Raw genomic sequence first — 14,926 nt, 5'->3', positions numbered from 1 at the left:
AATTCGCTGTATATCTATATAAGTCTTGTAGTTTTTGGTTGCTTTAGAGGAGGATATTAATCTCACAAGATACTCTTAGAATAACCCTAGTCTGTAAAGAAATTCTAATTGAATTTCATAGAGGCATATAACACCTGTGCTAGCAATTAGGATTGTACTGAACCATTTGATCACTGACCATATTCTTTTGTGAATGACTTTGAATCTGTGAATTATTCAAACACCTTAAAGATATAAATGATAGGAAGTACTAAACGTCCGAATGAACTGAGTTCGTCTCACACATTTTATAAATCTCTATTATTTCCTACAGTCACATTGAGTACCACCTACAAACTCCCGTGGTAGCCTGGATACCATGGAAAGTGATCAAGTTATTTTATGATAAGAAGCTAAGTCTTTATTTAGTTTAGTTTTTAACTGGTGGCTAAACTAGCCCTCTCCCTATCTAGGTAGTGGCCCAGATTTTGGAACATGGTGGGCAGTTTAAATCAGCTGACCATTAGTCACTCTAATTCTCAATCATCAGAATCGTTGGAATCATTTACAATACCTAGCCTCTTTCCAAGTTTTCTCATTTTATATATGACCTCTTCCTGGACGAGATTGAAACACATGGCGATCAGAGCCATGCCTCCAAGCAGATAGAGCGAACAGATGACCAATTTCTCTTGTGACCCCGCAGTGTCCGAAACAACCGTGTCACCGGGTACTAGATCGCCAAACCCAATAGTACTGAGAGTAACAAAACAGAAATAAGCACCATCTAGGTAGTTCCAGCCTTCCCAGAGAGAAAACAGAAAAGCTCCTCCACATATGTATCCAGTAATTATGGCAAGACACAGAGCTATAGGTACATTGGCTCTCGGTTTCCCATAACCCCCTTCTTCTGATAAATCATCTGGAATGGCTTCCAGTTTAACTTCCTCGGCGATAGGCTGCGGTGTCCCGAATTTACTGGGCAGAGAAGCCTCGAGAGAGCCGTGAGATATAGGGGTGTTTTCTTGTAGTACGATGTGATGAACACGGTAATGCTCGGGATGGCGATGGCGGCGACGACCGTCCTCTGGCTTACATCTGCACAATCTACGGTAGACGTACTTAAAAGATTTAGCTAAAAGATCTCCAATGTTGGTCAAGTACAGGAACATTAGAGGGATTCCGACGATAGCATACAGAATGGTCACCATCTTTCCCCAGTTTGTCTTTGGTGCAATGTTCCCATAGCCTGTAACAGAGAATAAATTACGTAAGTAACAGCAGTTCAACATTATGTGGGGCTCCAGGAACTGATTCGTCAGTTCTTCTGAATGATTTTAAAGTTATTTCAGGTAAGGATAATAAGTATTAAGTTTTAAAATAAATACATAAATAACATTTTGTTATTAATCCTTACCGTAATTCTGATTTATATATGACTTAAATAAAATTGATGATAATAATTACACTTCACTCACTTAATCTAACTCACACCATAACAGCAGTTGTTCATGAATATTGATGATATAAATAGCGTCCAGACCACTTCATATCCCATCCGACTTGATGAGCCCTGGTATTTGGCGAAAGGCCTTATGGGCATTGGATATGACAGATTTAGTTTGTTTTACATGTTTTTCTTTGCTTTCACTCATAAGTTCTTAAAATTATACTTGCCTTGTGAAACTATATTCCGCTATGATAGTCATTCAATCACGTAATTATATATTTAATTGAGCAAATCCTTGAGAAATTGAATATCTGTAGTCCTTAAATGTATTTCTCACCCACTATGTAATATAAGCTTAGTATACTGTCTCTTTGATAGTTATTTTAAGTGGAACAATGTATTTGTACACTAAAACAACAACAAACAGCTATTAGCACAATTTCCACAACATTGTAATGTCCTAAGAACCAACCAGCTGAGCTTCGATAGACCAGATTCGATTTTACCAAGCAAAATGAAATTTTCGATCTGAAATGTTGATAATACTGTCCTTCATTATTTCAGAGCTTGATTACAACAATGCCAGCTAAAGAGTTTTGTTTTCGATTAAATTTAAATGATATTTCACCCTTTTGCTAATAATTAACAACAAATATTAACATTCGTCTTCGAAATAGCCAGTCTGATGCTCTACATAACCTGAATGGCAAAAGGAAACCGTGTATGGGATTCTTTACGAATCCTATGATTAACAATGTTTCACGAAGCAAATATCATACGTAAAATTTGATTTTCGTATTAATTACCTTAACACCAAACAGCACAAAATTACACATAAGTCGGAAAATATCTTTTTAACGAGTCTTTTTCAGACAATAAATATTACACGTCTTTCGATTAGTCTGTCCCCTGAAAATGAAGACCTTCCTTGCAAAAGCACTCGTGTTATCAAGGTTCTTATCCTGTGATTCCTCTAATGTTTGATCCTGTATGATTTTTTACATTCTTATAGGCCAAGAGCACAATACAAAAAAGTTGCTAGAAAAGGATTTTCGTACCGAAACTCCAGGGACAAACTGTTCTTTGTATCAACTGTTAGCACTTGGTGTCCTGCATTTTGGAGTACAATATATCCACGAAACATTTTACCAGTCTTTGAGTGAAAGTCAAATCTGTCAACAGTCACAATTTTTTGTGGTTGTATTTCCTATATGAGCTAGTGACTTCTCATTTGTTTTGTTACGCTTAGGACTATAGAGTGACATGGAAGAAAATTCAATGAAACATACAACAATATCACTGGAGGTAATTTGATTACATGAGAACAAAAAGTTACATCTATTTTCAGTTCAAAGAACTTAATTCACACTTTAAATCATAGCATACAACAACGTTTTGTATAAATATGCAGCATGATAATTCTGGTATTTAAAAATAAAAATATTAGTTTTTCGAAAATGCTAATTAATACAATAAGAGCTAATTAAAGTTTTGCTTTTTCACAAAAACACAAGCATGTGTGTGTCAGCTTCTGGGATCCATAGATTCGAATTATTAAGACTTAAGTAGGACTATATGGTAAACAGAACATGTTCATACAGTGATGAACTACCTTCTGCTCCACCTCAGATCATTTGTTAGTTTCTTATGTAATTTAAGAAGAAAATCCAATGAACCTCAAACACACTTACATCACTTCACATTGATTAACAGGATGTGTCTTTGGGAGTGAGGTACCTTAAATCTGGATAACATGCAAAAAAGAGGGGTAATCAGGGGAGTCACTCATGATTACACGGGCCCTCATTAATATGGATATCATTTACTTGTTGTGTTGACAAAAATATCCCACCACACCTCTTGTAGATCCTAAATAACTTGAATTTACCATGAAACTATAAAAATATCAAAGTCAGAAGCTTGTTGTACGTGAAATGATGACATCGTAGATATCAGAATATTATCATATTCCCAATTGTTTTAACATTCTTTTACATGAACTTATCAGATCGACTACAAGTTTGAGCCAAATTTTTCATTCCATTTTTCCTCAACACTCTCATCATCAGAATTTTCAAAATAAAAGCATCAACCAATAGTTCGAATCGTCACCATAGGTGATGCAGACTCAGAGTTCAGTACAACTGTTATAACAGGAACAACTGCTGTTCATGCGTTGTGTTCTTTTACATCCACAATGCACATAATGAAGAACTTGCTCAGGTGTGGGATCACATAACATCCATTTAATGGCCAAATCGTTTGCTTGCATTGCTCAATCATATCCAACTGGACTTGGGGCGTTGATAACTTCTCTGCAGCGAGCCAATGGCTCTTTCCGAATGGAGAAAGAGCAGGCATGGCAAGCCGACCAAAAACTTAAATTTAGATATAATTGTTCTAAGACATTCTAGAATTAACACTACTTCATGTAATGTAGTTCTAAGCACTATTAAAGTTGTTTAATAGATTGCATGTATATCCTGAAAATCCTTTAAAAATGTAGACATAAAAAAGGGTATTTTTTGACGTTATATCAAGTCATTTATTCTCCAGTATTTAATATTCCCATTGAATGCTTTTCTCTTTATTAATATTGTACATTTTTAAATTACAAGTTTTATGTGGTTCTTAGATTATAGAAATTATTAAGGTTTCAATTATTACACCATTCTGACACATTTCAGTCAGATACTTGTTGTCCAGAAAAAAAAATTAAGGAGATGCAAATTGTTGATAAATAGTCAATTCTGTTTCGTTTTTTTTAATTTTTATTAAAATGATAAATGGGACTACGTACCTCAAATTAAATGAATTATATTAAATTACACATTTATTTTCGAAAAGTTCCGTTTAAAGTTTAAATTTCACCAACCCCTCACAAAAACAAGAAAAATAACAAACTCTGTCGCGTTTCAAGCGGAAATATTTTATAAAAGTATACATGGCACCGTGATAGACATTTAAAGAGAAAAAATGCCCTCAGGTGTTTGGTACGAACAATAAGTGGACTGGGCACCCGGCCTATTAGTATCTTGAACCAATCATCTATTGAATAGCAATGCAGTGAGCATTCGCTCACTTATGAAACTTCCTCTGACGTTTCAGGATAACAATCCATAAAAAAAGTGAGTGCAAACGGATATAATGATCCTTTTGCGTGACATCCTAAATTCCAACTAGTTCGACTTCCATTACGTTATAGAATTTCGGAAAACTTCAACAACATAGAACTCGGAGCAAGTAGACCAGCAGAGAATGTAAAATCTTACTTTTATTACACTACAAGCTTTTAGCTCTTTAGTCGGAACTTTCTACGCATAGACTGTACGTAGCAACTCTTATTCAGTGGAAAGATTCGATTATTGTTGCTTAGCAACATTTCAGCGCAAAGACGATTTCTAGTTTTTTGTAATTTTACTGTTCACTCTTTTGTTGTTGTTGGGTTGTTGTTTTTTTTTTCACAGGGTGCATTGAAATTTGGTATAAAATTGTTTTAACCTCATATGGACTGGAAGGATTTATTGAAAGTTGCGTTTCAGGCAAGGTGTTGCCATGCTTCACACATAATTTACAACACTATTAATTTGCAAAAAAAAAACACAAAAAACACTTAAACACTAGTTTTAGAAATCATTAGCTTTGAATAGAAGATATAATTACTGTGAAGCATTGCAATTTTTTTTACTTTCTTTAGTTGTTTGATATATCTTGCCTGATTCAAGATATCAAGTATTAAAAAATCAGGTGAGTCACAAAATATGAAACACTATAAGTTTATTCGTTAAGTGGACAATGTAACACTAAACAGCTTCGATTATCTTGACTTCGTCTACTGCTTCACTGGTGATTTGTATTGTAGGGTGTCCTGGTCCAATAAAATCCTATTAAATACATATCCATCAGTTAAAGCTGTTGAATTATTTTGACTTAATGTAATCCTGCACGCTGTCTACCGTTTCAAAGCTGTTTTTATATTGTATAGTGTTCTGGTCTAGGGCTTATTATGTAACAGAACTCGAGTTAAATATAGTAAGATTCTATCAAGTAAGTAGCCAGAATTTGCTAGTACGGAAGGGAGCTTTCTAACGCTAAAAATTAGTGTTGTGTGTAGACCAGTAACAACTTTATTAAAAAACAGACAGATCAATAATTTGTATGTAAAAGGGTTATAAACTGTTATAAAGCGGGTAACTTCTGTAACATTATGCGTGATCACAAATTTGCAAATGTCTTTAGTTAAGAAGAATAAATTTTCCAACGATTTTGAGTTGAGATAATTATGATTTGAGTATTTGCCTAGTGGATGATATTAGAAACATCGTATTTTTTGGTCTATAACATCTAAGCTAGCAAAAAATTGTTCAGTTGGAATTTTTTCTTTTCGTAGAAAGACATATCACTAACAGTTGTAAAAGTTGAGCCCCACAGTTAAGACACGTAATTATACAAATAGAGATTATACTTTTATTTCCTTTATCGTCGCTATAGCTCATGTTAAACCTACAGTGCTTTATCCATTTAACTAATGTTTCTGTTATTCAGTCGTGAACTCTCTTATTACCCATAAATTCAAAGCACGTGTTTCTCAAACTAAGCACGAGCCGTTCTTTTGTAATATAAATCAAAATTTATTTAAACCTCCCGTCTTCTTTTTATTCAACTTTTTAAATCAATACATATCCCTATAAAAATCGTTGTCCAATTTCTTTAATATACATCTTGACAAAACTACGAAAACTAGCTTTGCTACATCCATCAGAATGTTTGTCGTGGGGTAGATGTCTTTCATGTTATTTAATATAATAGACAAGGAAGTGGGGTTATCAACTAAAGCTACATCTCAAAGGCACCGCAAACCAGTACATGAAAGTAAATAGAGCGAACATCCTGAACTCATTAAAATAAAAAATGGTGGATGAAGGCTGGGAGAGAGGGGGGATCTTAATAGTTCAGCGCTACCTCGCTGTATTTACCATAATTATGTATACTGTCTTGCACAAAATATGTCTGAGTGGAACGTTGAACAGTAAGATGAGTAGACTTACATAACCTACTCACACTTTTGAAGTTTCTTTATATAAGTGAAAGCCTATGTAATTAATGATCATAATTTTAAATCAGAAAATGTGCAATAAATCAAAATAGCCTAACGACATATCACTGCATGTTGTCATTTGGCCTGTAATTTCTCTACTAACGACTACTTACTTCCCTCCCCTCGTTCCAGCAACAATAAATATATATAGATCACCAAGAGACAATGGCAGCTGGACTGCAAGCTCTAAAACTATCCTTAGATTGATGGGGGTGGAGCAGATCTGTCTATGGTAATAGCACCCGCTATATTGGTCTTACACAAACCCGGACGTTATATTAGTGGTTGATGGTTAGACATTACATAAATCAGGAACTAAAGCGAATCTGTTGGTGCTTGACGGGGTTTATGTGTCGTCATACACATATGTTTTCAATAGACGAGAACGCTTCTATATGTCATAAAGAAAAACCAGCTTCTAATTTCCCGTTAAAATCAATAGCTTTTAAATTTTTTTCAAAGGGAACAGAAATAAACCATGTTTTACGGAATGGTTATCATCATTTTGTATCGGTATTGGCAGAGAATATTGTTTTTGTTTGTTTGTTTGTTTGTTTGTTTGTTTTAGAAAATTCGGCACAAACCCATACACACAAGGGCTGTTTGTGCTAGCCGTCCCTAATTTTCAACTGAGATACCAGAGGGGAGGCAGCTGCTAATCTCTCATGCTACCCTAATCAAATAGTGATATTTTACTACCACTCTTACAGCCCAAAGTGCGGAGAGCGTTTTTGCGGCAAAAGGTTTTACAAACCAGAAACGGTAACTACTAGGCTACCCTCAATGCTGGAGAGCAAGTAAAATATATAGAACAACAAGGCGAATGTTTCAATTGTCACTTTAGTTTTTCTTACACTCAAGTATTTCAATCAGTGTGTCTGTTTCATCATTGTTTTCCAAATTAAACAGGAATAAATACGAAATTTTGGGTGTAGAACACACCTAAAATTTCACAAACTAATCGAAGATTGTTTTATTCTTTATATGTGATAATTATTTCTGGTTTTTTTAATTTTTTTCCACAGTTGTTCTTTAAATTTAAACATCTGAAAACAATTTGTTAATATATGATCACTAAGTAAGGTGAATCTTAAAACTTGGAAAGTTACAGAAGTGCATTAATATTTTAATACACATTTGTTTGCTTTTATGTGTGTTGTGAGACCATTAAAATATTGTTGTAATGTTCTCTATTGTTGGATGGGTTATTTTGGATTATTTGCTAAAAATAATGGCAAGTCCAATCCATGTAACACCCCCTCCCCCAGTAGCACAGCTGTATGTCTGCGATCTTACAACGCTAGCAACTGGGTTTCGATATGATACCCGTGGTGAGCAGAGCACAGATAGCCCATTGTGAAGCTTTGTCCTTAACTTACAAACAAACAATCTAAATAACGATAACGAATGAAGTTATTCAATAACGTTTTCTACAGACTATGTTCATTTTGACATAAGTCGTAGGCCTAAGCTCAAAAACAACGTTTCATTATAATAAAATGTGAGATTAATAGTCCACCTAACTGACAGATAAACTTATTTACAAAACGTCCTCGCTAAAAACACGATAATTCTCATTTCTAACGCTGAACTGAATTGATCATTATCAATATATACTGAATATCTTTCACTGAATCACAAAACGCACTCTTGTTTCTACATATTACACAAACATTCTCGTTTCTTAATTTTCATAAACTTTATTGATCTTAACGTTATCCTAAGAACGAGCTCCCACTAGTAAATATATAAAATGTAAGTTACTGCACTAGAGAAAAAATCCACTGGTAAATGAAATGTGTCTATTGGATGAGTGCAAAAAATCATCATCACTGAAGATTATGGTATTACTGCGACGAACACTTGTCCCTTATTCTAACTGTTCTCCTGCCACTAGGGGATTCTTTGGGTAGGTAGTCGAGTGAATCCTCTGACAGTTTCATTCTTGATGATCATCAGGAAGCGGGTTGACCTTCTGGAGGGTGTGCAAATTCTTCTCCGAAATTACCCAGTTGACCACACTCTCACCGACGTACTTCCAAAGATGATAATAGTGATGATATTTGATTTTGACTGTCTGGATTCTGTAAACCACATTCTTGATTCTTTTCAATAAGACATATGACCCTTCCAAACACATGCTTAACTTCATACTGGGGATTGTACAACCATAACACATCATCTTGGAAATATGCAGTCTTATCAGCATTGACATCATAAGGACTTTTCATTTTATCAATAGCTGATTTAAGTCTTCCTGGGTGAAGTCATGTATGACATCGATGGTGTTCCTTAGTCTCTATGCATATTCTGTGTAAGACTCTGCTGAGTGACTATCCTCCAGATGTAAGTACAGAAAGGCCAAACGTGCTCTAAGTTCTTTCACAAACCTCAATAGTGATGGTGCATTACCTTTAGCTTCATATATTGTCATTCAGCAACTCGAATATGACAGTGGAGGATCGTTATCTCACTTTTTTTATGTTCTTCCACATAAATTTCTAATTGATTCAAAAGTGTATAATTTTCTCTCATCACCATGACAGTTTTTCGGATCTTTTTAATTCCAATAATCTGAAACATTGCTGTTAACATGGAGGATGGTTCAAATTTCTGTCCATGATCTAGTTAAGTTCCATAAAAATTGCAAATCTTGAAACGAATTCATTGACGATTTTCCCTTGTTAGAGCTTTTGCTTCCTAATTAAATTAGAAACAGTATATACTGGCCATTTGGTCAAATAATACATCCTACCCTTGATGTATTTATTGCTACAGTTACTTTGTATCAGAAGTCTAAGTGCACCAACAGCAATTCTCTCGTAAAATGCTCGAACATATTACTGCTGTAGATGCCTGTGCTGCGTTTCATGGGCCTTTTCACTCAAAGCACAATTCACATGATTTGCACCCATTCTCTACAGATCCCCAGCACCGAACTTATTACAATCAATTTCTTACTCTTTCCATTGTCTTCTAACACCTAAGTGTGCAGCTACTAGAATCCCACTATGCCTAGTACATCTTTGCCTTTAAGTTATATGGAGTGACTGTATATCATGAGAGTTTTGTTTCCTGCACTTTTTGATCCACTGAATAATTCGTGTCAAACTTGTATCTTTTGCCTGAATATCTTTTAGTAAAGTGTTGGACCACATTAGTTCTTCTTCATCACTTATGAATGTCATATCTTGAATTATACTCTGTTATACATTTGGTTGACTGTCTTTACTATCTTTTGCCTCCCTCTTTTTATGGTGTTTACATTCTTCATTAACACATGGTCTCTGAGATAAGGCATACGTAATGATAAAAATGACTTAAGACTGGGACAACACTCAGTAGTTCATTTTGAATTGTACAATATATCACATCTGTAGCATTCATTTCCTTGCTATAGTAGGCAATCACATGTTTTTCCTTGTTATATTTGTGACAGAATTGCTCTCAGCTCAAAATCACTGGCATCTGTATTTAAAATGAGTGGATCTTCACGAGTTGTATATATTAATATAGGAGTAGAAGTGAATTCCTTCTTCAGTTTGTTAAAAGCTTCTTTAGAATCAGCATTCTAACAAAATTATTTCATTTTTCAAATAGTTTCGGTAAAAGATGGACTTTGTCAGAGAATGATTTAACAAAATAATAATAGTGAGAGCACAATCTAAGAAATCCTTTTATTTCGTGGAGGTTCTTTGGTGTTGGTCAATTCTGGAGACAGTCAGTCTTCGATGGATCTATAGACACTCCCTTTCGGCTGAGAGAATAATTCACAGGATTCCATATAATGTTCTCATTCCTAAGCTGGTCCAGAACTTTCTTTAGCTCATAATAAGCATCATGAAACGTTTTCCAAGTAGATGGGTACGACATTTCAGGGTGCTCCAGAGAGAGTACGCTCCACCAGTCATTGAAATGTATCAGCTGTCTTACATAATTCAAATGCTAATACAACAAATTGCCATAACCTGTTTCTTGTAGTAAATGATATCTTCTATTTGTTTTGTCGAGTTGCACCTGCCAATATCCATTCTTTAGTTCTAATATTGATAACTATTTTAATCCAGGTAAAACATCTGAAGTAAAACAATTCTTTACAGTGGATAGACATCCTTCTTTGTTACTTCATTCACCTTGCAAAAGTCCATATAGAACCTTATGGATCCATCCTTCATCTTAACAAGTGCAATAAGTGATACTGAAGGTCAACTAGTCAATTCTATCACTCCTTGTTCCTTCATGACTTCTATATTTTTGAAAGTCTAAGCCTGTTTTGCAAGTGAAAGTTTCCTGGCTATTTGACACATTGAGACTGCATCTCCAGGTTCAAGCTTGTGAAATATTAGGTTTTTGGCTCAAGTTAGAATGTCCACTGGAGAAGATATCTTGATATTCTGTTGAGCAGGTCGTGTAATATCTAGCATTGATCAGCTGTAATATTTCCATATCTCTGATCATATAGCTCTTGAAAGTAAAGTGGTAAGTTGTCTTGAGGTGAGTATTTGATATCATATTTCTTACATCAAGGGTGCCTACTTCTGATATTCTTTGATGTGGAAGTAATACCTATACAGCTTGTAATCTTGCAATGTCTCATCCAGACTTCCTTCGAATGTTATGTTTTGTTGTTTGCATGTTGATTCCTCACAATCTTGGCTGTAGTGGCCCTGTTTCCAACAGTTCCTTTTTTATGGAACCTTTAGGATGAGTTATAATTCTGTTAGTTATTTTCCTTTCCAATTAATTGATCTCGATGCTATAGTCTTTTTGTTGATTATAGATATTCTTTTACACTTCTTCAATTTTTATCATTACAGCCTTTCTGTAGTTCTTCATTATTGCTGTGGTAATATCTCTGTACATCTCTAATAGTTTCATTGCTCTTGTCTTCAGTTACATTTATTTTTGTTCTTAATTCTCTTATAAATGTTATGTCTTTTTGTACTTCCTATAATAAATTCATGTCCCATTCTTTTAATTTTCGGTTTCTTTCTCTTTTTTTGTTATTTTTTTAGCTTTATATCTCTTCAGTCTTATCATCTGTCTCATTCTTCTAATTTTCTGTTCTTTTTTCTTGGTCTTTTTTCATTTTCTGTCTCATCAGCTCCAATACACTTTTGCTCTTGCTTCATGTTGTTCTACTTTTTTAATCAAAATAATCCCACTTCTGACACCAATGTTTTAAGCAAAAATAAAAGGTTTCTTATGTTCTTGGGTGGGCTCTTTTAAATTATTTGACAAAATGAATGTCAATTCAAATCCACGTAAGGGTAACAAATTTATTTTTTTCTTCAATAATATTTGCTAAGGCTAAGTTTACTTTGACACAAGTTGTAGGCCTAAGTTCATAAACGATATTTAAATATAAACTGCGAGATTAATAGTACGCCTAACTCACAAATAAGCTTACTTACAGAATTTCCTCCATAATAAATGCGATAACTTTTGCTGCTAACACTGAAATAAATCACTTATTAACTTTGTTTGTTTGAAGTTATGCATAAAGCTACACAATGGGCTATCTGTGCTCTGCCAACCACAGGTATCGAAACCCGGTGTCTAGCGTTGCAACCCGCAGACATACCGCTGTGCCACTGGAGGGCTAATAACTTCTCACTTATCTAAGTAACTTTCACTGAATCACAGAACTAATTCAATAAATAACCAATTAACTTATTTGCATTGAATTGACTCAGTCATTACTGATTACTCATATTTATATCGTACTTTTTTTTCTACATATTACACGAACTTTCTTGGCTCCTAATTTTCTTGGACTTTCTAGACGTTAACGTCATCGTTATAACGACCTTCCTTTAGCAAACATGTAGATTAAAACGTTTAAAATATAACTTACGAGAATAGAAACAAAATCCACTGATAAATGAAATGCACGATAAAAATACCCTGGGCATCCCCACAGGTTTATTTGTGGACACGTCCCTTTCAAAATTCTTGGATGTGTCCCTGGTTTTATACAATGGGATATATGTGTTGTGCCCACTGCAAGTATCGAAACCCAACTTTAGTTCTCTATAAAATATTATTCTGTTTCAATCTAATTGCATTTCCTTAATCCTAGTATGCCTATACCCTGTATGCGTTAATAGTTGTACAATATATTGTACGATATGTTCCATATTCCTAGTTTCTTAAAGTACTGTCATTACTGACACTTGTATTACAACACCTTGCATACTCTAGTTAAGTTTATGGGCGCTTCTCGTATAATACATCCATAATGAAGATCTATACAATTTGTTTATCTAAACCTGTTTTTATTTCTCATCATATAAATTAATTACAGAAAGACTGCGTTTCCTCATCGTAAAAAATTCATTTAGTAACTGTCATACGTGGTTCGTATTTTCTGTTATTTCAAGCAGATAGCTAAAAGTCAAATTTCAAGAAATTCAGCAAATGTTCTATTAAAGTAAATTCTGTATTTTCTTGAGACTCTTTCACGCCATTTGTGTTTTCGTTCTGTTAAAGCATTATTGCATTCTAGAAATGATTTGCTGGGGTGGTTGTTTAGGCATTTAAGACACGGATTTTAACTTTGCAGTACTGTTGACTTATCTTTTCATAAACATCAACCAGTTCCTCTGACAATCTAGGACAATGAATAATTATTCTTAAGTAACTTAAACTTATTGTTTGATGACGAGGAATCCACTTTCTAGAAAAGTTTGGAGACGAATTGCATGGGTAGTGAAAGAAACTATATTATAAATGTACAACGTTGTGACAGACCGTACCGGATGATGACAAAAGCTTTTCGAAACGTTGTACATTTGTAACGAAGTTAGTTTCTTTCACAACCAGTTCAAGCCGTCTCCAAACTTTATTTAAGCCTACTGTTATTTATTAGCTATTTATGCTACAAAAGGAACTTATATTTTCTTCGAGAACAAAATAGCTGCACTGTAATCACTTTTCGTATTTCCAGTGTAGTTTCATAATTTACTGTACTGTGGTTTTAAATATCTATTGTAAGTAGTCCGAGCATAGCCTGATGGTTTGCGTGCCAGACCGCGGATTGAGGAGATCCAAGATTAGGACCGTGATGCTACTGAACATGCTACACACTTTTAACTATTGGCGCCTTATAAAAGTGACAGTCAATCTTGTTAGCCTCCAGTGACACCGCGGTATGTCTGCGGACTTACAACCCTAGAAACCGGGTTTTGATATCCGTGGTGGGCAAAGCACAGATAGTCCTTTGTCTAGCTTTGTGCTTAACTACAAACAAACAATCCTGTTATATAGTTCAAAGAGTCAAATAAAGCATTTATGGCAATAGGTGCTTCTCAATTGCTTTCTTTGGCAGTTGAAAACAAGGTACAACTCTAACTGAACACTGTGTGTCTCTTACTTATCCGTTTAATCTATGTATCGCATTAAGTGTAGCTCAGTTTTAAAATTCCAAATTTTCCGTTATAAGTTCAGTGCGATTTATCAAAATGCCTAGGCTTGGCATGCCCAGGTGATTAGGATGATCGACTCTCAATCTGCGAGTCACGAGATCAAAACCTATCACCGAACCTGCTCGTTCTTTAAGCTTTGAGGGCGTTATAATGTAACGGTCAGTCTCACTATTCGTTTGTAAAGAGTTCACGGTGAGTGGTATTGACTAGCTGCCTTTCCCCTTGTCTATCACTTCAAAATTAGGAACGCTAACGCAAAATTTAACAACAGACAAACGTAAAATAGTTGTGTTTCTAGCCTGGCTTTGAGTTTTTATATCGTTCTTTTATCATTTTCATCATCATTCCATTTTCAAAAATGCTCAATACTTGTACTTAATTTCACTTCCAAATTATCTATTACCGTAAAAATGCGACAATTCCTTGAAAAATGTTCCGAAAATCATAGAAGTCATCCTAAAGGACTGGCCACGATTTTGTGGCATATATAAGGGATAGTATTATACCCTTTATAGATTAGAAAAGTTTGTTTGTAATTAAGCACAAAGCTGCACGATGGGATATCTGTGCTCTGCCCACCACGGGTATCGAAACCTGGTTTCTAGCGTTGTAAGTCCGCAGACTCAATTAACGTGTCATTACCATGTCGCCACACCAGAAACGTGTCATCCACGTACCTTGATAAAACCTGAGGTGTTATTGTTGTAAATGGTGCCATTGTACTTGTGTGCTAATTATACACGTACGTTTGGTTTATAAGCAGTGTTATGTGTACTTCTTGATGGATTCTCCTGAAGATAGTGTAAATATTTACACCGAAACACAGGAGGAAGATTAAAAAGTCATCAGTCTTATACTATCATAATAATTGTATAATGGCAAAACAAATTCCTGTAGAATCTTAATAGTTTTGATATATATATATATATATATATCCCATAAGACACCATGAGGACTGTGTAGGTCAATCTT

The 14,926-nt window shown here is 34.7% G+C and overlaps 1 protein-coding gene across 1 annotated transcript in view; it reads right to left on the bottom strand.

Annotated features, from left to right (window-relative positions):
- Positions 1–14: 14 nt before the first annotated feature.
- Positions 15–14,926, bottom strand: part of LOC106457532 (TWiK family of potassium channels protein 7-like) — a 32,951-nt gene continuing 18,039 nt past the window's right edge. Inside the window, exon 2 of the mRNA XM_022383516.1 lies at positions 15–1,228. Within this exon, the coding sequence (XP_022239224.1) occupies positions 519–1,228 (710 nt within the window). The 3' untranslated portion in view covers positions 15–518. The remainder of the gene's footprint in view (positions 1,229–14,926) is intronic.

Source organism: Limulus polyphemus, unplaced genomic scaffold (genome assembly GCF_000517525.1).
Source record: "Limulus polyphemus unplaced genomic scaffold, Limulus_polyphemus-2.1.2 Scaffold342, whole genome shotgun sequence".
Lineage (NCBI taxonomy): Eukaryota > Metazoa > Arthropoda > Merostomata > Xiphosura > Limulidae > Limulus > Limulus polyphemus.
Note: the sequence above shows the minus strand (reverse complement) of the source record. Positions and strands in the feature narration are given on the sequence as shown.